We start from the raw sequence: 26119 nt of genomic DNA, 5'->3' as shown, positions 1-26119 counted from the left end.
AATATTCCTGTGAATTACCAATTTGAGAACCAATGCATTACATCAAAGCAATCTACCAAAGGTGACCCCTGCAGTATGAAGGACAAAAAAAGTTAGTTGAAGTTAACATACATTTGGAAAGTTGCATAAAATTCTAAAGCATACTTGGCTGAGTTGGGTAAATAAAGGTTGTTATGGCTATGTTGTACTTAAATAACATATAATAGAAAGTTGCATAGAAAAAGCATATGTCGGCAGATATAGAAGAACTTAATCTGTTGGGGAGTTAAATAAGTTGTATAGAAAAGTATATGTATATAGTACAATAGGAAAATAATTTTTCAGTTATTATTTTAATAAATAGTTTGAAAAATTAAACACTATGGAAACATGGAATTTTAGACTGATCTAAACTAACATCATCCCTGTACATATACTGGTTCATAGAGGTATACAATGTTCCTGTCTAACCCAGGCGAATTGACATGATTTGTTTAGGATCAGTGTTCCAGGAACATAAATACATTAGCCCCAATTAAAATGAATGCCAGTTGGAATGGGGGCTGCAGGATCACCAGGATGCTTTTGAAAATCTAATCCACTGGCTTTCTTTAGAATTTAAAAGAATGACCTTAAGCAACTTTGCTTCAACAACCATTAATTATTGTGATACTTAGTAGTTGAGAATGACATTTAAGGACACTTTTCCTTTAATACCTGCTCCACAGAACAGCTAGAAAAGTAATTAAGAGTTCTCCACTTTGATTTTCCCCACACTCCCACAGTTTACTCTCCTGTAATTAACTTTACACCTCTGAAGTAAGCTTTAATATTATTTGAACAATTAAAATGCCTTCAGAAAACCAACCAACTTATCTGGGGGATAAAAATGCTGGCTGTTGTTTTCATAATATTTTAGATGTAACCTCCACTATTTTTACTGCCAAATGCCCCAGGACAAATTAAGTCCAGGATTTTATGGGACTGCAAAATGGTGGCTAGAGACCACAGTTACCACTTTTGCTACAACTGGAGGAGGGTCCTTTGAAGCCAGACGTTGTGCTATTGTCAGTGCCAAGAGTGAGCCCAGCCAGTCAGAAACTGTTAGAATATGTCTTTTCCCTCAAAGAAATGTGTGGAAATAAAATCCCCTTCCTCCATTTTCTCTAGGTGGAAAATTTCTCTGGGTGGAAATACAACCTCCATTCAGTTCTATTTCCGACTCAAGTAAACTTAGAATCTGAAAGCTCTTATACCATAAGCCCTTCCTATTTATTGTCCTGTTCTGGGGCAAATATACTAAGGCAGCTTTTCCCATCTTGGAGTCTTCCAGATATGTTGGACTAATATCCATAATCCCTTGAACAGCATGGCCTTCTATGAGTTCAGCTTCAGGCTATCAGTTCAGGCTTAATTCCATTTCAAACTCTTTGGCAATTCTACCAGGAAAACAAAGGACAGGTATTCTGAACGTTCAGATTTGAGGGAAGCAATACTCTGTACCGCACCTGCCTGCTGGAATGATATCACACACACACAAGATCGGGATGGCTCTCCCACCCTGATGACATTCAGGAAGCCATGAAAGATCTGACTGTTCTCCCAGGCTCTAGGGCAGCGTGCTAGATGGGTTTCCATTGGTTATATGTTGTTTTGGGGGCTGTTCATATTTCATTTCATTTTATTTATTTTATTTATTATTCAAATTTTGTTACCGCCAATCTCCCCCAAAAGAGGAATTTTGTCTTTTGTAATTTTTTATTTTTTAAATTGTAAGCTCCCCAGAGTTGTTGGAAGCCAGGTGGCCTATATATTGTATAATAAATAAATACTTTAAAATGGCTAGAACCTTGCCTTTAAGACAGTTTATTGAGACATTGAGCCCGTTTGGTGTACCAGTTAAGGCATCAGACTAGAAACTGGGAGACCATGAGTTCTAGTCTCGCCTTAGGCACAAAGCCAGCTGGGTGACCTTGGGCCAGTCACTCACTCTCAGCCCTAGGAAGGAGGCAATGGCAAGCCACTTCTGAAAAACCTTGCCAAGAAAACTGCAGGGACTTCTCCAGGCAGTCTCTGAGAATCGGACACAATTGAACAAATAAAAAAAATTAAAATATTGATTATTATTTAAGTAGGCACTTAAGCACTTACCGAACCATAGCAAGCGTGCTTATTGCTATTGCCTAGATATCAGCATGAATGTGTGTTTTATATTATGAACAGTGGCCTTTTATTTCTTTATTAAGTATTATCACAGAGTCAGTTACAACTGAATGGAAGCAACTGCTGTTTTACATTCTTTCTTCTTGGATTTCTAGAGTTATAGGAAAAAGCAACATTGAGTTCAGCTGTAAGTGGACCAGGTAGCTCTGAGCATTGAGATCAATTTGGATATTCTTCCTTATGCAAATTTCATCTGGCTGCAATGGCAATAAAGGAAAATAGGAAGAAAACTGCTCATGCTGCTTAGATTATTACTTATTAATTATTATCCATTTATTTATTGATACCGCTTACCACTTTCCACTAAAAGTTCGACATAGCTTATTGTAAAATTGAAAATAATTACAGATAGTCCTCGCTTAACAACCATTCATTTAGTGATGGTTCAGACTTACGAAGATGCTGGAAAAACCAACTAACGGCCAGTCCTCACACTTATGACTGTCGCAGCTTCCCTGAGGTCATATGATCACGATTTGGGCACTTGGCAACTGGTTCACATTTATGACCGTCACAATGTCCCATGGTAACATGATCGCCATTTTTTATCTTCCTGGCTGGCTTCTGGCAAGCAAAACCAATGGGGAACCACATGGTTCATTTAACAACCATGGTGATTCACTTAACGACCACCACAAAAAAAGGCTGTAAAATCAGGTCAGATTCGCTTAATGACCACTTCACTTAGGAACTGAAATTCTGGTCCCAGTTGTGGTTGTTAAGCAAGGACTACCTGTAAACAATAAGTAAGCTTGAATTGATGCTATATAAATGAATTGATGTTATATAAAATATACAAGTTAAAATGAAAAATGAAATAAACAGTAAGATGGAGAATAAATAGAGAATTATGATCATTACTACATTATTTTTTCAAGTGAGGCAAATAGCAACATAGAAAAAGGCCTTCTCCTAAAAAAGAAGAAAATAGAAAATATTGAACAAGATTATACCAAACCCAATCAAATACCCAATGTCAGTATAAAAACTCAGTGACACTCATGTACTGTAGGTGTTTTCCGAAATGAGTAGAATATTGGAGAGAGAATATGCCCACATATGTGAATTAATAAAAGCTAAACAAGGGGATGGTTTAGCTCAAAGTGGTACATGGTCAGTCATGCTACTGTCTGCTTGCAGGTTATTCCTTCCAAAAGTGCTTTATCCCAAACTTTGTTGTAGCAAGCAGTATGAAAAAGATCAGCCATTTTCTTCCAATAGCCTGTTACCGTCACCTCAGTGCTGCTAACAGGAAAATGAAAAGAAACTTCTTGGTATTTCCATTTAGCATGAAGATTATTTTGATTTATTTGCTTCAGGAGTAGAACGAAAAGCATTTGCCATGGTCCTTCTATCCAGTGAGGCCCTTTTATGCCCCACTTCTCAGTGCCTAGAAGAAATGAAGGGAAAATAAGTTTGGTTTGTAGTCAAATAAATTTATCATATTTTTCCTTTTCAAAACAATTCAGAAAACTCAGCTGTCCTTCAAAATTTGCAGTTCTTCAAATTATATGGGATAGGTCACCAAATAATAAACTAGCCTATTAGGGGAAATTGTGTAAAAATACATGAAAATAGTTTTTATATTAGGGAAATATAAAAATTGTCTGCAAAATCAATTAACAGAATAATGTATTACATCATGGAAATTATTTGCAAAGTTGTTTACTGTATCAGCTAGGCAAAATTACATATGTGTGAAGAAATGTGAATGCAAGCCACAGATGTTAGTGCAAACTTTAAAAAAATCAAATAAAAAAAACAGATAAAATGCAAATGCTTCATAAAAATTTGCCCCCAGATTTGCCCACCACTATTTGGAACTTGTAGTTTCAGACTCTCTTTGCAAATATGCTTTTTTGGTAGAGCTACCAAACTGGACTAGAAACAAGGTACGTATCTCAGTCAAAACTCTCTGCCGAAGCTTGTACAAATACAAATGTCTGTGACAAAAGTATTAAGTGTAGATCTGACGCATATTCCTTAGGTGAGTTATTCAGGGGTGTTAAATATGAGCAGTCTCAAGTGGGTTGTGCAAAAGTCAGCCCACCAGAGAGGAGTAAGCAAACAGAGCCAAATTTGGCCTGAAAATTATAGCCTGGTTGAAGGAATCTGGCAAGAGCAAAGTCATGAGGAGGTCAAGATTCAAAGTAGGTTGAAGAAGGTAAGTATTTCCAATAGGGAGTGACAAGACTACCTGCTCAATGAGATCTGTTTTTGTATGCCCCAATTAGCCCACACTCTGCTGGATCCAGCTGGTGATGATCAGCTCCCAACTGGACCCTGCTTCTGCCTTGAAGTAGCAGCCTTGCAATCTTGCCCTTTGGCAATGCTCAACTCACAAAGCCTCCCCCTAACCATAGATGGGTGACGATCTGATTCAAACTGGGTCTGGGTTGGGGTCTGGGTCTCTGAAGAGTCTGGATCTGTTTCTGGTGTCTCAACCCTACGTCTTCTCTAAATCTTAACTGGATAATGCAGCCATGGAAAATATATTGTACTAAAATGTACTTTGATTAGAAACACATGCCATTTTCCAGCCAAAGTACATTCTAATACAATCCATGCAATTTTAACCCCAACTTTGCACCAAACAAGGAGAAATCAAGATTTGATGAGAAAACTTCTCTGTTCCTTTCAGTGTTTGATCAGTTCTCCCTGGGCATTCTCATTCCACAATTTTACCAAGAAGGAAGGAAGGAAAATAGAGTGATCCAATACTGTATCTCTCTAATTTAGATTTAGCTGATATCTCCTTTATGTCTTTTTCTTTTATAGGTTGTCATTTTGTACTTTGAGCCAAGTGTTTTTCGCTGTGTTCTCCTAAGGTGGGTTCGTCTTCTGGGATTTGCTACAGTTTATGGAACAGTCACACTTAAGCTGCACAGGTACAGGATATTTTGCTGTTTCCACTTTTGTGTAAATTTAGGGTGCATGCATCCACATATGTATGGGCAAAAGTACAGGAATGGATTATGGCCCTTTTCTCATAATAGACATCTCATTTTTAAGCAATGAACTAGTATCTTTTTCTGCAAACATTTTCTGCAGTCTATAATCAAGTAAATACAGCAAAGAGCTTGGTCTTCTGTCTTTTTCCATGTGATCAAACGTACAAAGTTGCCTTACTTATATGTGTGCCATTTCCTTCTTCTGGGATTCTTAAAAAATTGTTTGATTTCCCAGGCCTGAAATTCTCAAGTAGACCATCATCTAAGTACTAACCAGGTGTGATTCTGCTTACCTTCCCAGATCAGCCACAATTGACTACATGCTAAAATCAAAGTTCCTGAAGCTGGAGAAGTTAGTAATATTAGTAATATTATGCCTCTTTGTTCTGCAGAGCTTTGAAGGTGTTCCTTTCTCGAACAGCTCAGCGCATTCCATATATGACAGGTGGGCGAGTTATGAAGATGCTGGCTGTGATCTTTTTGGTTGTGGTGTGGTTTCTGACAGGCTGGACTTCAGCAGTCTGTGAAAACTTGGAGCGGAATATTTCACTCATCGGCCAAGGGCAAACATCGGATCATCTGATCTTCAATATGTGCCTGATAGACCGGTGGGATTACATGATGGCTATTGGTAAGATACTACTGTGGTTGTTGATAACAGTGATGACCATTTGCTCAGCTGTTTTTAATGGGTTTTTAAAACATAGTACTCTTTTAAACAAAATACACAGTAACATTGGCAGATCTGATAAATATCATTAATAGCCTCTATGTGTCTAGTCAGAAGTAACCCTTAGTTTTTTTAAATGTTACTCCCTAAGATTACACAATTTTATAGCCTTAAACTGTTGATTCACATAGTACTCTTTTGTAATTGAAAAAATAAGTTAGCAGAAGTAAGTGATAGAAAAGGACATTTGGACTTCGTGACAGTTGAGTTTAACACATAGAATATGAAAATATTAAGACTGCTCAGTCTTTGAAAATGTCAAAAGAGGTGCTTTGGCTCTCACACAAACACAGTATCTCTGTTATTCATTAAAGCAGCCCAACTTTTTTCAAACTTCTGCATGTGAATCTGAAAAAAAGGATGCTGCAGCTTTGAAGAATCCACTCATTAAAGTGAATGCAATTTTAAAGCAATTGTATTTTTTTTCAAGCCATGAAAAAAGTGAGTTGTATCTTTTTGAAGCAGACCTTTGAAATCAGTGGAACAAGTTAGTCATAACTAGTTTCTGTTTCACTGTTTTCGATTTCATATGGTCTAATCTAAGCATGATTAAGCTGGGGATCCAATTCATTGTGACTAAAAAAATCAGAATTGATTGGGTCTAGGAAAGTGTTGAGTACTTTCTTTTGTGTGTTATATATAACTGTCCATCCAGAGAACAGGGAGGATTCTACTTTGTCTCAGTGAAGGCTAGAAAAATTATAGGCCTGGCTATGATATGTGGACTTCTTTTCTTTCTTTTTCTCAAGCTTGACACTACTTCCTATTCAATATATTAGAGAAAACCAACTAAAACATGGGTGGCTGAAGAGCAATTGTAGTAGTCTGCATTGAGTGGTAATATCTAACTAATTTTTGCTTTTCCAAAATTTGATCCACCACACATCTAATAAACAAAGCCTTCTATTAGGTCATATAGTCCTCCCTCTTGGAAAAGTTCAAAATTTTGCAGAAAAACTGAATATTGCTGGTAAAATCATTTTCCCCTTTCTGCAAGTGTGACATATATGCATTATACATGTATATCTCTGATTTCAGGCTTGCCTATTAAAAGAAAAAGCAAATGCAATAATTTATAAACAAATGATACTGTAGTACCCTGTTTTTCAAAAATAGTGAAACTGAATGTATAGCTAGTTTTCCAGACACTTTATTTCAGTTGCACAAGTTAAAGCAAAAATTTGAACAATATAAGGTTCAACAAGGGAGTGTGGTGGCTCAGTGGTTAAGACTCCAGACTTGTTGACCAGAAGGTTGCAAGTTCGGCAGTTCAAGACCGCATGACGGAGTGAGCTCCCACACTCACCCCAGCTCTTGCCAACCTAGCAATTTGAAAGCATGCAAATGAGAGTAGATAAATAGGTACCACTTCAGCGGGAAGGCAACAGAGTTTCCATGATTGTAATGCTGGTCACATGACCGCGGAAGTGCCCTTAGACAACGCTGGCTCTTCAGCCATGGAAACGGAGATGAGCACTGCCCCCTAGTGTGTCATTAGACATGACCAAATGGGAATCTTTACCTTTTTCCTTTAAGGTTCAACAAATATGATTGCCATTTAGGTGTGGACTTTCTGGTTAGGGCACCTAATAGATTTAATTAGTGCTGCTACTTAGGTCAACTAGCTTGAGACAAAACAAACCATGTCTCTCTGTTCAGTTGTAGCTCTCTTCCAGTATATTTTGCAAACATTACTTATGTTCTGTAATTGCTGAGTAGATTTATGGTATGGTCCAGCAATTTAGTAGAAAAGCTGAACACGTTAATCAGTTATTAGGTGCAATTACCCAATGACTGAATTGAGAGTCAACTGATAATGTGTTCTCTGGTTTAAACATCCAACTGGTTTCTGGCAACATCACCAAGATGTCTGGGTCTCGTTGGCATTTGGTTCATCTTTTCCACCTCTAGATAATTTCACTGGTGAATGGGCAAAGGCAGGATCAGTTTAAGGAAGTGAGGAGTCCAATGCAGCACCAGGTTTGTACCCCACCCCCTTAAATAAAGACCTAGATTAATACTGCTGATGAAGTCCTATGAAATGAAATAGTAAAACCTGTGTTTCTCAACCTTGGCAACTTGAAGATCTGTGGACTTCAGCTCCCAGAATTCCCCAGCCAGCAAAGCTGAGAAACTTTGAGTAAAACTATGTATTCAATATCAAATGCCCACAAAACCTGTATCAAAAATTAAAGATGTATGTAGGAGAAACATTTTGGATACAAAATCTAAATGCTGTACTTACTCTTTTATTCTTTTCATGTCAAAATTGTTTGTTAGATTTATATCCTATCTTTCCATTCAGGAGCTCCAGGTGATACACATAGCATTCCTTCCTCTCATTTTCTCCCACAACAGCAAACACTCTGAAGTCAGTTGGACTTCTTCTATAGAGAGAGAGACACACACACTTACACTGGCAGAGAGAACCAAATTGCTTTTATTTTGAAATGCTCTTTTCTTTGCTTCTTCTCCTTGACACTCCTACAGCAACATCACTTCCATTTCAGCTTCCCAAAGAGAACAAAAACAAAATCTATCACTGTGAGAGTCCTCCTACTCTATAAGTTATATCTCAGTCTCCACTTATTCCTACCCTATTTCCTGTCCTTTAGCTACATACCTGTCTACAAGAGGCCTGGCATTTTAACTCACAGCTAATAAGCTTCCTCAAAAGCCTTTGTGGGGGTTCTTTAAGACAGAAAATAGGATGGAAAGAGCAGAATGTCTGTTCTACAGCTGCTGGACTTGCCGTCTTCTCCAGCCCTGGTCAATGGCACAAGGGCCCAGAGCAGCAGCCTCAATTCCTCCTTAGTCATAACAGGCAGGAAGTGTCCGGCCGGGACAGTGGGGCAGCAATGCAGTTGGAGTTTGGTCAGGCACTACCATGCAGGTGAGAGCCACAGGGCCCCAGCCAGCGTGCTGCTCCCATGTCTTCAACCACAAGTGTCAGAGCAGATTTATTTTCTTTTTTCAGTCAGTGTAGCACCCCTTTTTCCATCTTGGAAGGTCCTACAGGTAGTCCTCAACTTATGACCGTTTGTTTAACAATAGTTCAAAGTTATGACGGCCTTGGGAAAAGTGCTTTATGACCTGTACTCGCACTTACGAGCATTTTTATTTTGTATTTGAAGTTGACCCCACATTTTTGTACGTTTAAGAGTCTGGGAATTGTTCTACACATGCAGTTGGCCCAAAGTGGTTGAGGAATGACTCTAGGACAGTGTTTCTCAACCTTGGCAACTGGAAGATATATGGACTTCAACTCCCAGAATTCCCCTGCCAGTCAAGTCATGCTGGCTGGGGAATTCTGGGAGTTGAAGTCCACACATCTTCCAGTTGCCAAGGTTGAGAAACACTGCTCTAGGAAATGGAAGAAAAGAAAAAAAAGATTTAGCCCGAAGTATTTAGAAGGAGCAAGCTTGCTTGTTTGCTTGCTGTTTATTGACATAGTGGACAAACTTTTTTTTTCCTTTTGTGGACTGCATTTCCCAGAACATAATCTCTTGGGGACTGCATAATCAGTTGGGCCAAAGCCTGAGTGGGTGAGGCAGAGTGAGAAGTTTGTGGGAACATCCATTTTCCATCTGACATGTCCTTTTCTCTTTCTGACACTCTCTTCTTTCTCGATCAAGCCGCTGTGTGGCAAGGCAGGGACTGCTATCTTTTTTATCAGAGAACTAAATTGATTTCTTGTAGGGGGCTTACAAACATAAGTCCAAACCCACAGTAAATGATAATCCATTATTATGGATTATCTTGAGCCAAGAGCCACTGGCTATAAGTCACTCATTTTAGGTTTATTGAGTTTTTATCTCCATGGGCAGATACAAATGATGCAAATTTGTTTATTTATTTGTTTGTTTGTTTGTTTATCAAATTTCTCTCCCCCACAAGGAGGGACTCTGGGCGGTTACGTCAAATTACATTGTATGTATGATTATGTCATGAGGCTTCTTCTGAACATCTTTGTTAACACAGTATCCCTGTACCTGAAAAAGGTGGTAATGACAGCAAACAGAAAACACTGCATTGCAATGCTGCCATGGTAACTTCTGAATTGACACAGCTGCATATTTAAACATATTCAACCTCTTTAGTGGCAGAAAATTAAACTGTTTGAAAAACGTGATATAATATTAAATATTATGTGAAGAACTTCTGTAAAGGACAAAATTCAGTTTAGTGTGCTTCATGTGTGATTAATTTCACCTGTTCAAGATTACAACAGACGTAAAAACAATGGCTTACAAATTGTGTTTTATAAAAAATATGAAGACAATTTTAATAGGTCTAAATATGCAACACATTCCTGATCCATAAAGCATATCTTTGAACACTCCTTTCATCACATCTCAAAACGTATCTTCATCATTTCTACTCCAACTAAGCTATCTGATTCTCTTTGATTTCTCAAGTTATATTGGAGTGCCCAGCTAAAAATTCTAAACTGGTCTGAGAATCTTGCTTTTGTGTCTGTGTGTGTGTGTGTGTGTGTGTGTGTGAGAGAGAGAGAGAGAGAGAGAGAGAGGAACAGTTGTAATTAAGCTTTATGCCACATAGCAGAGTGGAGCCAAAACAGCAGGAGCAAAGAGAAATCTTAAAAAGATCTATTAATGTTAATGTCATTACCAAGTCTTGTTTACTGTTATCTAGGAAGCCAAAATTCTTAGAAGGGCTGGAAAAGAAGCATCTGAATTAGGCCTAGTACAAATTTAGTGCTAATTTAACATAACGTGCTTGGCCACTAAATTTTCCATCCAAAATTGGGCCATTGCAGTAAAGCCAAAACAAAAAAAAAATCTTTTGAAATGTAATATTCACTCTGACTGCTACAACTGCAGATAGATGGAATGGCCTAGCTATTCCGTAGCCTCTTCTTCATTTTTTTTACCACAGCCTGATGAATTTTGGAACATTTAACTATAACCCTATTAAGTTTCTAGTTTAATTTCTAGATAAGGACTGGTGTGAAAACAGAATAATGGATTATCATTTGCTAACATACATGCAAATATGGCATCTTCTCCAAATTTCATGGCAACCCTTTATTGTTATCTTAATTGTTTTGCTCCCTGACTTCAAGTCACACATTTTAAAGCAAAAAAATTTAGGAAATAAATAAGAAGTTTTTCAGTTAGGCACCATGCATGTAATATTGTTGAGCTTTACACATTATAAAGAGAATAAATAAAAATACTAAGCAAGCTAGCAATTATACTTAAAACATTATCTTATCTTCACCTGCACTTGAGAAGCCAATCCAAAATAAGTCTGATTAGTACTTGGAATAGATAATAAGCTGAATCCAAACTATTCTGAGGCAATTGCAGACTCAATCTTCCTTCTTCAAATCTTCAGGTTCTGGTCTCCTGGAAAGGTTCATTTATATTATTTTGATCTCTGTAGAAAATATTTTTTTCAACACTGGTTCCTGCAGTCGTTGAGATTCAGAAATAGGCTTGTATCCTATACGGATAAGTGATAATTATCACCAGGATTGTCCATACTGCCTTACCATAATAAAGGTATTATGCAAACTCATGTGGCTGTTAAAATAGTTGATTTTTAAATCAGTACCTGCAAAGTGATTTTTGTGGTTTGCATTGTGGTTTTATGGCTGAATTTGATTCAGCTTGCTTCTGTGTCTGTGGCCCCTTAACTTCACCTTCATTCGGTTTTTCAGCCTTTGATAAACATTTGTTCCAGTCTTCATGCTTGATAGCTTTGCATCTAACAGTTGTTTCTCAGAACATCTAGACCAGAGGAAATTATGAAGCCCAGATAGCCCCCTTTGTTTCTCAGGCAATGCTGGAGTGTCTTTTCCCAAACAGTGAATAGGTAGAAAAGAAAATTCTTCCTATTAGAAAGAAAATTAAATGATTGAAGGAGGCCTCAGCCCCATCTACTGCAGATATAGTCAATTCAGCACGATTCTTCAGGTATTGGTGGAGAAGGTTCTATGTTATAGACCAGCTTGTGCTTTATTATATCTTATTGGTGTTTATTCCAGGCACCATCAAGTTGGTGGACTTATGGTCGGGAAAACACTGGTTTAAAAACAAAACAAAACAAAACAAAACCAAAGTCATAGCCCAGACAAACTGAGTGGTTTGGACACATGTCCAAGATCTGAGAAACTATGGACCTTGTTCCAAGAATTCCATCATACTTTCCTTGAACAGTGTTCCTTGACTCTCATGCTCCTTTGAAAATGTATTCATACTGACTGCAACTTCAAAGCTGTTGTAATTTGGCACACGGTCAGTGATGTATCCTCTGCAGAATGAGGCTCAGAAGCACTTGTGCTGGCTTTGAAGGAAATGATCTAATACACATTATAATCTAAACACCCACCCACCCTGCTTAACTCCAGACTTTATTACTGTACTGGGCCAGCTGCTCACAAGGTCCTGTGTGTTAATTCTCAGTCTTTTCAGTTTCAGCCATAATATTTTTGAAAAGATTGCTAAATAAGTGGTTGTATTAGAAAGATCGTAGCATTAGGAGTTCTCTCTACTGACCTTAGAACATACTGCCTTTGTAGTTTGATCAGAATAACAGTCATATTAAAGTGCCTCCTTGTTCTTACTGTGTAACCAGAATTATGGTGCACAGTCCAACTGCAACATAAAAAATGCTGTAAATTTTGGTAACATCTGCAGATTTTCCTATGCAAATTGTGGTGTTAGCTTGGAATTAATTATATGAAGCTAATTCCTCACCCTACAACATAATTTCACAGGATACATTTAAGTTGTGTAATTGTTGCTTTTGGTAATAAATTGTTTTTTTCAAGTACAATGATATGTTCATTACTGCTAATTATACCAGTGTAATTTTAGGCTTGGTGCAAAGATATACACTCTTAAACTAGCTTGTGCTGGAAAGGGGTTTTGATTTCTGTAGGATCCAGATATAAATCTAATTATTTTTCAGCAGCCAAAGTATCTCCATTTTATAGGCATATATTTAATAGATCCCTGCTTGATCCAAATACTATCATACAAGCCAAGGGTTCCCAATATTTGGGGGCTGGTGAGAACATGTTATCATCACTCTCACAAAATTTGTGCCACATTGGTGATAGCCAACTGCTGAACTTATCATCATCATCATCATCATCATCATCATCATCATCATCATCATCATCCTGCCTTTATTTTGTACAACTCAAAGTTGTGTGTAATGCTCCTTTCTCCTATTTTCTCCACTGGCCCACGGTCACCCAGCTGGCTTTCATGCCTAAAGAAGGTCTCGAACTCACAGCCTTCTGGTTTCTAGTCCAGCACCTTAATTCCTACACCAAACTGGCTCTCAGGGTTTTTTTTTCACTTTTTCCAATGCAGTGACCCATCATTTTATTTTCTAAGAATGCTTACAGGGTTTATGTGGGGCTCAGAGGTATTATTAAAAGTACAGCGTGTGGTGTTTTGTTTTGCATCATGCTAACTTTCCATTTTTGGAAATAAATAGCCTAAGGATTAAAAAAAATGAAATTCAGCAGGGAGCTTGGTGACCAGCAAGGGGATTATTAGCTTTTAAAAACAACATAAGCAGTGCCCTGCTGGATCGGACCTCTGGTCTATCTAGTCCAGCAGTCTGTTTTCACAGTGGCCAACCAACTGCACAAGGAATCCCACTAGTCTCCCAACAGATGGCCTCCGGAGGCAGTCACACTGCCATCAAGGCTAAGAGCCACTAATCCCCAAGCGGATAGCCATTGATCCCAAAAGCTTTTGCAAATTTACTGAAACATACTTCTGTTTTAGACTACAGTTCAAGCTGCTGACTGTTACTTTAAAGGTCCACATAGTTTGGGATCTGGATATCTTCTGGACTTCCCTGTTCCAGTGACTTCTGCCACCTATGTAGATCCCAAAAACAGGCTCCTCCCTGGGTGCCCACCCTTATATGGAATGTCATCTGACAGGAACTCCGGGGCAAGCCGTCTCCATCACTGCCACCGTTCTCTGGAATAGTATCCCCTCAGAGATCAGATCACACTGCCCCCAACATTCTTGGGTTTCCACAAAGGCTTGGCTGTTTCAGCAAGAGTGTGGGGTCAGAATGGCAGAATGGATCCCTCTTGCAGGGGAATGTTTCTTTTGTTGAGTGATTTTTCTAGTGCTATGATTTCTCTTCCTTCTTTCTTTTATCCATTCATCCATTCATTTTTTTAATCATCTTATTTCTGCTTTATTGTTATTATGGTTATTATGTTATTTCTTAATTTTATTGCTGAACAAAGTATTAAGCCACTCAGTCGGTGGCTGATTGGCAGCATATAAGCCCAGTAAATAAATAAATAAATAAGATTTATATAGCTTTTGCTGGTGGAGACATTTGTATTGATTCCGTGGCATAATGACTACATAGATTAAACTGTCTTTTCTTGAGTAAGTTAACATGCTTGAAATAATGTTCAAGGAGGCTAATACAGAAAACTAGGAATGTGCAAAACATTTCAGATCTGAACCATTTAGGGCTGGAAACACCCCAGCAAAATAACTCTCCTGTGTGTCAAACACATGGTGTTCAACCTCAGAACAAGTTTATTTCAGATTTAATATACTCTGCCTTGAGCTGCAATGCTTCCTAAAGCATTAAAGCAGCTGTTTTTGTACTTAAGATGAGAAATCTATAGGGCTCTTATGGTCCGGTTACTTGAGGGACTGCCTGCCTCCCGTGACATCTGTCTGGCTGATTCCATCCTGCAGGGTTGGCATGCTCCGGGTTCTTTCAATTAAACAATGCCATCTATTGAGACCCAGAAGCATGTCTTCTCTGTAGCAGAGATGATGATGATGATGATGATGGTGGTGGTGGTGGTGGTGGTGGTCAAACCAGATATTTCCTGATTTGGGGAGGCTTTGCTTTGAAATTTGTTGTCCAAGCAAACTGGAGCTTGATTTAACTCAGAAAGAAAGCTTAGAGCTTGATGATTAACCAGACTAAGAGGTGGCTAGATACATTAATCCACCTCCCAAGTAGACTCTCATGCACTTAGCTGAGCTTTGCTACTGTTCTTAGGTTGATTTGTTGCCTCTTCTGCTGCTTTGTCTATCAGGTGTTAAGGGGAATTCATTTAGAAAAGGATGTTTCACAGGACCAAGAGCATGAACATAGCCCCTCTCTGCAGCTCTTTAAAGCAGCCACTTCATTTCCATGGATTGTGCAGATCCCCTCTACAGCTGCCATGTGATCCTGGGAAATGTTGCAGCCACTTTAAAGAGTTGCAGAGAGGTGGTATGTTCACAAGCCAATTAGTTCTGAAGCAGCTTTTTCAAATCAAATACAAATTTTTGTGCAACCCTAATTTCAAATATTGAACCATGTTTTCAGTGGGGTCCCCTTCACGTGTGGGGATTGAGGCAGCTCCCTGATTGCCCCCTCCTTAAAACGCTCTATTTGATACCTTGGTTCTGCAAAAGGAGATTTGAATCTGGCCCAAAGACAGGTTTTCAGGGCTGGGAAGGGCTAAATTGTAACAGATGGATTAATATGAGAAGAGTTTTGTTCTATCCTGAGATAGATTAAATGAAGGCTTGTTTGACCCAACCATTCTCAGAGACACACCTTTTTCACCATGGAGCATGCCTCACTGATCTCAGAAAGTGATACTGGCCTAAGGAGGCATAGTCATCTTCCATTGGAGATGTGAGCAAAGACAGGAGGGAGACACAGAAGGAGAAGTGAACATTTTAGCAGCACCATCATTGTCATCCAAATTGTCTTGGGAATTTTTACTTTTACAGCACCACAAAATTCTCTTGTTAATCCTGATGGAGATCTGATTCTTGTTCTGCATATTGGTAAAACTGAAGTCTGAGCTCAACATCTAAACTGTAACTTTTTGAAAAAAAATATTCCAAGATTGTATTATGGCAAATTATAATATTCTTCTTGGTAGCAGAGGTATACAGGAATTCAGGTAGTTGTGCTTTTGCAAACAAAAGACCTGTGGGGGGTGCATTAAGTCTCTCTTTTCTAGCTAAATCATGCTGCATTTCTTGTTCACTTGGTTCCCATCTAATAATTGTATGCACCTGCATGTCAAACTGCATGGGCAATGCTGCTGCTGGATCAGCTTCCTAAGCTGGTTGAGGTATCAACTTTCCAAGGGCATGTGTAGTAGTAATGCTTTGGCGTACCATCACATTGCTGCACATTTATTTGCTGAACTGTAAGTCTGGTACAACTATAAGCATACTGGGAACACCACTTAAGGGGCTCTGGAGGATTCCACCCAGAAGCTTTCAGATATAAAGCTGTATCTCCTACTAGCAGTTGCAACATTCAGCATATTTAGGTCAACAGCCTGATCACCTAGGTACTATACTATGATATAGCAGTGCCGAGAAGTGTTGCTTTTATACTACCAAATTCATAATTTAAAAACCTACAAAAAAAAAGTCCTCTCTTTTTTCCTCTGAAGAATAACTTTGCTCAAGTTTGACATGGAGCTATGAAATATGGGTAGTCCTTGTTTAGCGACCACAATTGGGACCAATAACTCAGTTGTTAAGCAAAGTGGTTGCTAAGTGAAACCATGTCTGTGCTTATAATCTTACTACAGCTTTCCTTTGCTTTACAGACCTGCAAAGGTTGTAAATGCAAGGATTGGTCATAGAGTTACTTTTTCATCACCAGCAGTAACTGCAAACAGTCGCTAAACAAGGCAGTCGCTAAACAAGGACTACCTGTAATCTATTACCTATGAAACTGGATACTTCAATCGACTTACTAGGCTCCAGTCCTAAATGTGCTTTTAATTTATATTTACTTCTTAGTATATACACTTCGAATCAGCTTGGCTTTTAAGAATGTATCTGCATTTGATGACCTACACATTGGTAAACATTATTTTTATTGCATTTTCAGTAAAAAAGTGTGTGGAAATGGAAACCATTGTTGTTTCTAAACATTCCAGTAACTGGGCCACGGTGATTTTTCTCCCTTGTTTATTTTGTTCAGTACTTTTAGAAAAGTAGGGATGCATTCCTAATACTGTATGTATTAATGCATTCTAAAGCTGAATAGGTTCAGAGCAAGAAAATATTCTCCTGTCTTTTGTGGTGAAAAACAACACCTACAGCAAAAATAGTCAGAACTCACTCTTTAATTAAATTGCTCCAGAAATATGTAAATCTAAGAGGATCCACTGTAGTTGAAACCTGAACCTTTAAAATAAAGCATATGTATGTGTTGGGGGAACATACTCTTGGTAACTCTTCAACACATGCAGTCACACACATATCTTGGCTTATGAGAACAAACAGTGTTGGGCAGAAACAGGTTTGCTTGTATTTGACGTGGCCTATCCATAGATGCCCTTGGCGTGGGGGTGGGGTCCAGGAGGCAAAAGTGAATCCATGTGTATGACATCACGCTGCAGGTGATGTCATTGTGGCTTCTACTGGACTTCTGTGTATGAATCTGCCTAAAGAAACCAGGAGTCATTTGTTTCGCATCTCCTGTGGGACTGTGGATCCGTGATTATTGCACCCGTTGCATTATATACCAAGTTTCGTTGTTTATTTACAAATACTGGCTTGCTCAAAAAAAAAAAGTCTAGTTTAATTATAGGGGGAAAAGCCCTTTCTGATTTGTTTATCCAGTTGCATTAATACAGAGCTGCACCATCTTTTTCAAACAGGGACTTGGCTTTTGAATAGTGTGACAGCAAAATTCAACAGAAAGCTAGAGGGGAAAGTGAAGTGGAGAGAGGTCTTTTTTACTTTTTCTCCTGCTATAACCTGTTTAATTTGGTTCTGCTTTTAATAATTCTACCCCTCTTTATAGGACATGATTAAAAAGTTCATAATCTAAGCCTCTGTAGAGCTCCCTTCCTCACATACGGCTTCCTCCCTCCTGGTTGGTTATTGAAATGTAACAACGTTTTCTGCTTCTGAAGACGTTTAGAGAACAGGATTAGTTTTATTTCAATATGTTTTTCTTTTTACTGGGTTTCGGCTGAGATTTTTATTTGCCTTATCAGACTAATTGGTTTTCTGTTGCGTTTTTCTTGGTAGCTACTTTGGGTGCTTTTAAAGCAAAGAAATTAAATCTTTTCTCTTTAAAATAAAGTAAGATTAATAGAGCTGTGCAGTGCTTTAGCTTTGGCTGCCAAAAAGTGCTTTGGAGCATGGGGGATCACGGGTATAGCACCTCTTTGCAACATCTTAAAGCAACCCTTCTTTATGCTCCTACATGCTCTGAAACACCTTTTGGAGTTCACATCCAACACACTACATGTGCTTAATAAATAAACCACCCTGGTATTTAGATACTTATTCACCATGGGCAAACAGGCATTAATGAGCAATGCTACACAGCTATAATAAACAGGTTGGCCTTGATAGGACAGACCCCTGCCAGCTATGATGGAAATGATTTGCTCATCTCCATGATCATTGTAAAAACACACATTGTTCCACCAAATTCATTTGGGGCTACACCAAATTTTAGAATCATAGAGTTAGAAGGGACCCAATATATCCATGTTAAATTTCTATGCCAGTCATAGAAGGAAATAAATCCCATCTTCTGTTGCAGCAAGGAACGATCATGTTTCTATTGACTTAAATGCTATGGGTGTGTTTAATATGCAGACCTGCACGCATCAGATGGTTGAAGATTATGTAAGAAGTAAAGTAGCATTATGTGATGGATGCACCATTCGGATACCTGAAAGTGTATTTGCACATGCATGAGTATGTTTCCAAACAGAAAAAGAGGATGGGGTGATAATTTCAAATTGCCTCTCCACAAATGCTAATAGAAATATCTATTCCTTTTTCAGCTGAATTTTTATTCCTCTTGTGGAGCGTTTATCTCTGCTATGCAGTGCGGACAGTACCCTCGGCGTTTCACGAGCCACGTTATATGGCTGTTGCAGTTCACATTGAGCTCATTATCTCTGCTATATTCCATATAATTAGGCAAGTGACCCACACTGTTTATTTTTAAGTTCTTAGTATGCAATCTAAAACAATTAACTGGGCCGAAATGCATGTCAGAAGGGCGCAAACAAAAGCATTTTTTGGACAGATTAAGAAAAGCTTTACTTTTCTCAAATGAATGCAAATTGTACAGTGCCTGCCTATTACCTCTGCAAACAGAGTTTTTGCACATCTCCTGTTTTCACCACCGCATACAGTATCTTTGCATGGCGAGATCTATAAATAATCTTAATTGATGTATAAGTTCATGTGAGATAGACCATCCAATTTAGGGTGTGCTATGGTAATATATATTGGGTCCAGAAAAGAATTCAAAGCCAATGCAGTTGATATAATTGTAATAAGAACAGAATTTTACACCATTTGCACTTTCTTTAAGGATAGTCCTATACTGAGTGTGTTGCAATATTCTAATCACAGTGTGACTAAGGTATGTGTAACTGGTAAGATCCATATTCTCAAAGATAAGTAGCTGGTGCATTTCCAGAGTTGGTTTTAGCTATCTGAGTATTAAGGAATAATACCAAGTCTAAGAGCACTACAGATTGCAAACCCTGTCCTTTGCTGAAAATGCAATGTATTCAAGATCACTTGATCTTCTGTCTTGTCTGGATTAATCTTCAATGTATAAGTCCATAACCAATCCATTATTAATGACTTAGGTTCTCCTTGGCATTAGCTGAAAAGAAGAGATAAAGCTAGGTATCATCAAAATATTTATGACAACCAATCCATAATACCCAGGTGATCCCTTATAATAGTGTCATACAGAAGTACACTGCAGAATAAGGATAGGCATTTAGAAATTGAAATCATATCAAAATTGCAGCTATGATGGACTTGGCAATTACAAAACACCCATTTACCAAAAGGGAAGGTGGCGAAATTGCATCCACTTTCTCCTCTACCAATATCCCCAGATCATCCATAAATTCCAATGTATCTTTAACTTCTGATCTGGGCAGGAAGATATACCTCCAGACATTATTTTTAACTTTTGAGAATGTCCATGGGGCCTCTGTTAGGCTCAGGAGTATTGCTGTAAATACATCTTGTCTTGGAAGTTGTGGATATTAAAATCAGAAATGCCACAGTTCACGCTAGCTAAGGGTCCTACCAGTAACCCTTCTGCATCTCTGTCTGGAGTCATGAAATCACAGCTACTGTAACGTAATACCTCCTAATCCTATAATGGGCAGATGACCCAGCAGGATATTGTTGAGCAGAATCAACAAAGATATCCTTCTCCCCCATCTAATTCTATCAGATTAAATAAACCCAGGTTTGAAGCTCTATTAAAAGCAATCTAAATAAACAGTTTCGTCCAAGAAAACCTGGATTATATTTCCAATCATACTGTACCTTTTTCCAAAAACAAGAGCAACAATGGGGCAAAATGCACACAATATCTGTGTGCCCATTTGCACTATAATACAACACAACAAAACTGGGATCAAGGGATGGGAGTATGTGTGCTGAGAAATTGACACAGAAACCTCCATTTTTAATAGAACAAAGCAAGGCTAATATCTTTATATTCAGATTTTTTTTCCCTATAAGCGTAGTTCAGAGTATTTTTTAAAAACTATCATTCCATATAAGGAAAAATGTGGAGGAAGGTACATTTGTTACATATGTGTAAATTTTGTATTGCAGGTTCAGTCTTGCTTCAAGACTCCAGTCTGATTGGATGCTGATGCTATACTTTGCACACACACACTTGACTGTGACAGTCACCATTGGGTTACTTCTGATCCCAAAGGTATTTTTCCTTTACACTTTTATTTTGCCAGATCTGAAGGCACATGCATACTATAGTAAAAATCCATTAAAATATATAAAATTTTAGAAGATTCTAGATTTGACTGAAACAATTATCTTGACTTAGTCCTTTCCCCTATGCTGCTTCCACAATTTAAATCACCTTCCCTGGTTGCTGTGAAAAAAATATACAGGTAGTTCTTGGGTTATGATGGGAATTGGGACTGGAATTTCCATCACTAAGCAATGTGATCATAAAGCACAATGTCATGTGACTACATCGCTTAGTGACAGCAATCCTGCAGTCCCGTTTGCTGTCGTAACCCCTGGACCACATGGGTCGTTAAGTGTGAAGAGGTGGGAATTCCAGGCAGGAGTCCCTGGCTGGTGCTCAGGTGCTGGGGGGGGGGGGCGTGCAGCGGGCAGGTGCTCCAGAGTGTGGGCATGTGTGTGTGCTGCAGGGAGACGGGGTGCTGCTGCAGGCAGGTGCTCCAGAAAGTGGGGGGGAGCGCAGGTTCATGGGTGCCACAGGGTGGCAGGGGTGCTGTAGACATGCATTTGAAAGCACAGGTGGGTGCCACGGGGGGTTGGCAATTGCCATGGGCAGGCATTATGGAGTGCGAGTGGGCAAAAAAGCAGCAGGAGCAGGTGCAACTTCCAACTGCCAGCTGGCTTCCCCATTGACTATGCTTGTGGGAAGGTGGCAGGGAGCATCGAAAATCACGATCATGTGACTGCTGCTCACTGTGATGTTGTAATCACGAGCAGGCACCACGCACCCAGACTGTGATCACGTTACCACGGGGGACACTGCAATGACCGCAACTTCATGAACCAGTCGTAAGTCCCCTTCATTCAGCGCCATTATAACATTGAATGGTTGCTGAATGAGTAGCCATAACTCGAGGACTATCTGTAATCTAATTTGTCCCTGTCCAACCATCCCAGGTTCCTTTGTTACCTGCAGAAGCTCCAGTCTTTAATTTGCCTGATTTTCAACAGATCAGTATCCAGCAACTATTCTTGATTAATTAGGAAACAGCCAAATATTAAGTTTTTGCTTGCCATAATGTACCTTGCAAATTTTGTTTCAGTTTCCCAAATGAAATTGAGGATGGGTGGGGGAACAGGTGCAGGTTCCTTGATTTCTTATGCTTATTCTTACTTGTATTTGTCTACAGCAAAAACCTAATATATTCTTACAGTTTTCCCATTCAAGCAATAATCCACGAGATGATATAGCTACCGAAGCCTATGAAGATGAGCTCGACATGGGGAGATCTGGATCTTATCTGAACAGTAGTATCAATTCAGCATGGAGTGAGCATAGTTTGGATCCAGAAGATATTAGGGTACATGCCAATTTAGTAAATTACATGGATTTTTTAAAACTGAATAGAAACTCTTCAATTTATATAGACAACATTCTGGATAAGTCACTCCTATAAAAGCTACCATGTAGCTAATGCTATTCCAAATTAACCAAGAACAATATTGTGTATTATAATTTTGGACTGCATAGAATGCTTATGTTATAGCCACAAATTAAGAATTCAGTAGTAAGACCACTGAAGGATAGATTAGATAATACATACAGGGCATATCATGCCACTTCATTTCCTGGATTTTTTCTCCTTAAATTTTGAGAGAAAACAGTGACCCATATCAGATTGGGACCATCACACACGAAAAAGCCTACTTGCCCTAGCCCCTTTTGGTGTTTTTGCTTTTGTTTTTTAAGAATCATTCCCCCATGTTCCATGCCTTAATAGAAGGGAATGAAATAATAGACAGATACTTGCCAGTCTATGGAACAACCAACCTGATCTGACACAAGTTGAGATTTAATTGAGGTCTTTTATACATTGACAATCACAGCCTCCACTCAGATTTTAGCCTTTCACTAATGAAAAAAGGGAGCCAGGTAGAATCCTTAGTTGAAAAGCCTTGAAGAACAACTTATTAGCATGGCGCTAACTATCTCCCTTGGGCATAGTTTCATGGGTCACTGAAGTTTTGCAGTTACTGTGAGGAAGAAAAAGCTGGGTCATCATTACAGCCTTGCCTGGGATATACATTTAGTGGTTGTGACTTGATGACTACTGGGTCTATCTCTCATTTAGGAGTTACCAATTGTGCAATGATGTTCAACTCACTACTGGCACCATTAGTTTTTTAATCAGTAAGTGTTTCAAACCCTAACCTTCAAAAAGTCATTTGACACCAACTTCATCCTCACTTCTGCCAACCTAAAAGTCCTGAGAACAAGTAAAAAACACTCTATTTTCCCTCCAGCTGATCAACAGACAGGTGCAAACAATGCCAGATAATGCCCTGTCTTGAGCTATTGCCTTTCTTAAAATATCAGAAATTCCCTCATCTCCAGTACATACAAAAGGGAAGTAAAATAAATTGTTAGGACACCCTCCCAATCTTCATGCTGGGTGCATTTTTTGTTTGTTCCTCCCAAAATCTGAGTAGTTGCTATAAGAGGAAGCCTCCTGGCTGCAAAGCTGCCATTCTTACTACATCTAAGAACTTCTTGCAGCTATAAAGGCATTTTCCCCCCAATATCTATAACTATAGGGACAAGTAAATTATTGGTTGCTTGTTGATATGTAGTTGGTATGAAGAGAATGGGAGATAAATTATTAACAATGTCTACAGACGGTCACCAGGAATAGGATGCTACAAAACCTAGGAGACAAGGTTAGGCAAGAGTTCCTATTGTGGTCAAATAGACTGCCCATATGCTCTGCAGATCCACAGTGATTCAAGGAAAAAAACCAGCATTGGTTTCAAATAAACTGGCACAGAGGCAGAAAAAAATCAGTTTGGATCCCCAACCCAGTTGCAGCTGTGAGATCAGAGAGGTTTGGAGTTGATTCTGAACTTGTGCAAATCCATATATGACAGTGATTTCTTTGTCTGTGTTCAAGAGCTTTAGGATCATGGTGCCCGTCCTCCATAAGACCTCCCAGTCCTATAAGAAAAATCATACTGTATGTAAATGGAGAACAGGCTGTACACAATTCTGCTGATTATCTATTCAGGAAGAGAGAATCTGAATGAAAGACTGAATTTAGTCTTTCCCCTCCTTTTTCTTTCAGAACAGATGATCTCCTGTATTTTGCTAAATTTGATTGGGACTGCAGAAATCCAAATGAGTTTTAGACCAAGAATATGGATATAGAGAATATATGAATAAGTTTGACACCAACTGTTCATTTTATGCAAACTGATAAGTTGTTAGTAATAACTGTTGGTAGCAGAAATTAATAATCTATATTATTTGTGAAAATGTGTGGCTAAGAAATTCTAAGGCAAAGATCCTGGAGGCTGATAAGTTACTATTTTCTTCTTAAGCATTCACCTGAGGGAAAATTCTGGAAATCTTCTCTTTCACACATATAGTCACTCACATGGATTATATGAGCAGCAAATTGTGTTTACTTGTTTACTTACTGATTTGTCACAATTATTTATATGCTGCCTAGTTGGATGATCCTAGGCAGCTTGTGTCAGTTGATACGTGAAGGCATTTTACAAATGCCCTAACTGAACATGAATTTGTGGTTGGCTTCTCCATGTTCCAAACCAACATTCTAGCTACTTCAACACTTTGGCTTTTGCAGAATATATACAATCCTTACTCATCTTGTCCATTACTTTGCAGGATGAATTGAAGAAATTGTATGCCCAGCTGGAGACCTATAAAAGGAAAAAAATGATCACCAACAATCCACACCTCCAGAAAAAGAGATGCTCAAAAAAAGGTTTGGGTCGCTCAATCATGAGACGAATTACTGAAATTCCTGAGACCGTCACTAGGCAGTGTTCACGGGAGGAAAAAGATCTTCTGGAACACGGGAGTTCCAAAAGTATTGCCATGGCAAGGAAAAACACACTGGATTCCAGTGGACACATCAAACCGAAGGAGGAATCTTTGAGAAACAGAGTTTTCTCCTTAAAAAAATCCCACAGCACATATGACCATGTCCGAGACCCAACCGAAGAGTCAAAAAGCTTAACCACAGAAAGTGGGGAAGTTATTTCAACTACAGAGAATTCACTGTTGGATTCTCTATCTGAAAAAAAGGCAACCCCTGGACTTGCAGAAAAAAGTGAAGCTGTGTCCACTGAAAATGTCCCTTTGGTGTGCAAATCTATGAGTGCTCACAATTTAAGTGCAGATAAGAAACCTCTCCACCCAAAAACATCTGTGTTACAGAAATCACTTAGTGTTATTGCCAGTGCCAAAGAGAAAACTCTGGGGTTAGCAGGAAAAATGCAAAATGAAGAAAGTGTCAAATCTGACAAGTTTCAACCAAAGAGCAAAGAAGTCAGCAAAAAGCACTCTGGTTCTGAAAAGACTGACCATAAAGATTCCTATCAAAAAAACTCAACCCATGCTGAAGAGTCAAAGAAGCCTCATAAATCTGGGATAATGAAACAACAAAGGCCCAATCCTGATGCAGGAGCTGGTAAATCCCTGCCGAAGACGAGTATTGACATAGGAGAAGTTTGTCCTTGGGAAATCTATGACCAGAGCCCAGGGATTGGGCTTTCTGACTCTAAAATTCAAAAACATGTCTCTATTGCCTCCTCTGACTCAGAGACACTCCATCCTTCCCAAACAAAGGGCAAATCTCATCCTAAAACTGCTGAAGGGCATCAGTTACCCCGTCAAAAGAGCACAGACAAAGGTGAAGTGTGTCCTTGGGAGATTCAAGAAGAACATAAGGTGGAAGAAAAAAAAAATTGGAGTCCCAAAACTCCACAAGAGGTTTCTGGGACAAAAAATGAAAAGGTTAATAATAAACATTATACAGAGAGCACTTATGCTGGAGATCCCAAGGACTTGCCCCCCAAGGCAACCATACAAACCACAGAGAAAGATTTTACCAATAAACTGGGAATTCAGACAAAATATGCATCTTCCTCTCCACCAGGGAATGCATTTCCTTCCAATCCTGCTAGATCAGCAACTAATAACTCACAGAATCCTTTAACGTCTCATGTGGAGATCTGCCCTTGGGAGTATGAGGTGCCAGACTTACCAAAAGCAGAAAGAAATATAGCTTTATCGAACGCAACCAATTTAAGCTCAAATAAAACAGAGGCGCATCAGAAATAAGAGGGCTTAGACTGTGAAAAGAGATGCCACAGCAGAAGGGGAGGGAAAGACAGTGGGGCAGAAGTCAGTAGAATCTGCAAATTCTAAAGAAGCATCATTTCACCAGGAGAGACGCACATTGAATACATAGGAACTAGGCAAAAGTCAATTTGTCTCTTCTTTGTTCTTGAGTGCCAACAATGTTATCAGTGCAATCCAGGACATGAAGCCCTTTTATGCCCCTACCGAGTTTACATTTCCAATGAGTAAAAACATGCCTTTAGAAATTATTTATTTTTTTGTAAAATATGTGGGGTTGGCAAGAAGAATACCTTAAAATTCATCACACTACTCCTTAAGGCTATGATTGGTTTAACACAGGCAGGAAATCATT

The 26119-nt window shown here is 38.8% G+C and overlaps 1 protein-coding gene across 1 annotated transcript in view; it reads left to right on the top strand.

The window, feature by feature from the left end:
* The window catches only part of GPR158 (G protein-coupled receptor 158), a 132417-nt gene extending 106630 nt beyond the window's left edge, over positions 1-25787 (top strand). The window contains exons 6-11 of the mRNA XM_063301920.1: positions 4981-5090; positions 5546-5784; positions 18689-18827; positions 20505-20610; positions 21815-21961; positions 24286-25787. Coding sequence (XP_063157990.1) covers positions 4981-5090; positions 5546-5784; positions 18689-18827; positions 20505-20610; positions 21815-21961; positions 24286-25746 — 2202 coding nt within the window. The 3' untranslated portion in view covers positions 25747-25787. The remainder of the gene's footprint in view (positions 1-4980; positions 5091-5545; positions 5785-18688; positions 18828-20504; positions 20611-21814; positions 21962-24285) is intronic.
* The last annotated feature ends 332 nt before the right edge of the window (positions 25788-26119 follow it).

Source organism: Candoia aspera, chromosome 4 (genome assembly GCF_035149785.1).
Source record: "Candoia aspera isolate rCanAsp1 chromosome 4, rCanAsp1.hap2, whole genome shotgun sequence".
Classification (NCBI taxonomy): domain Eukaryota; kingdom Metazoa; phylum Chordata; class Lepidosauria; order Squamata; family Boidae; genus Candoia; species Candoia aspera.
The sequence above is the reverse complement of the archived record's forward strand: the minus strand, read 5'-3'. Positions and strand labels throughout refer to the sequence as shown.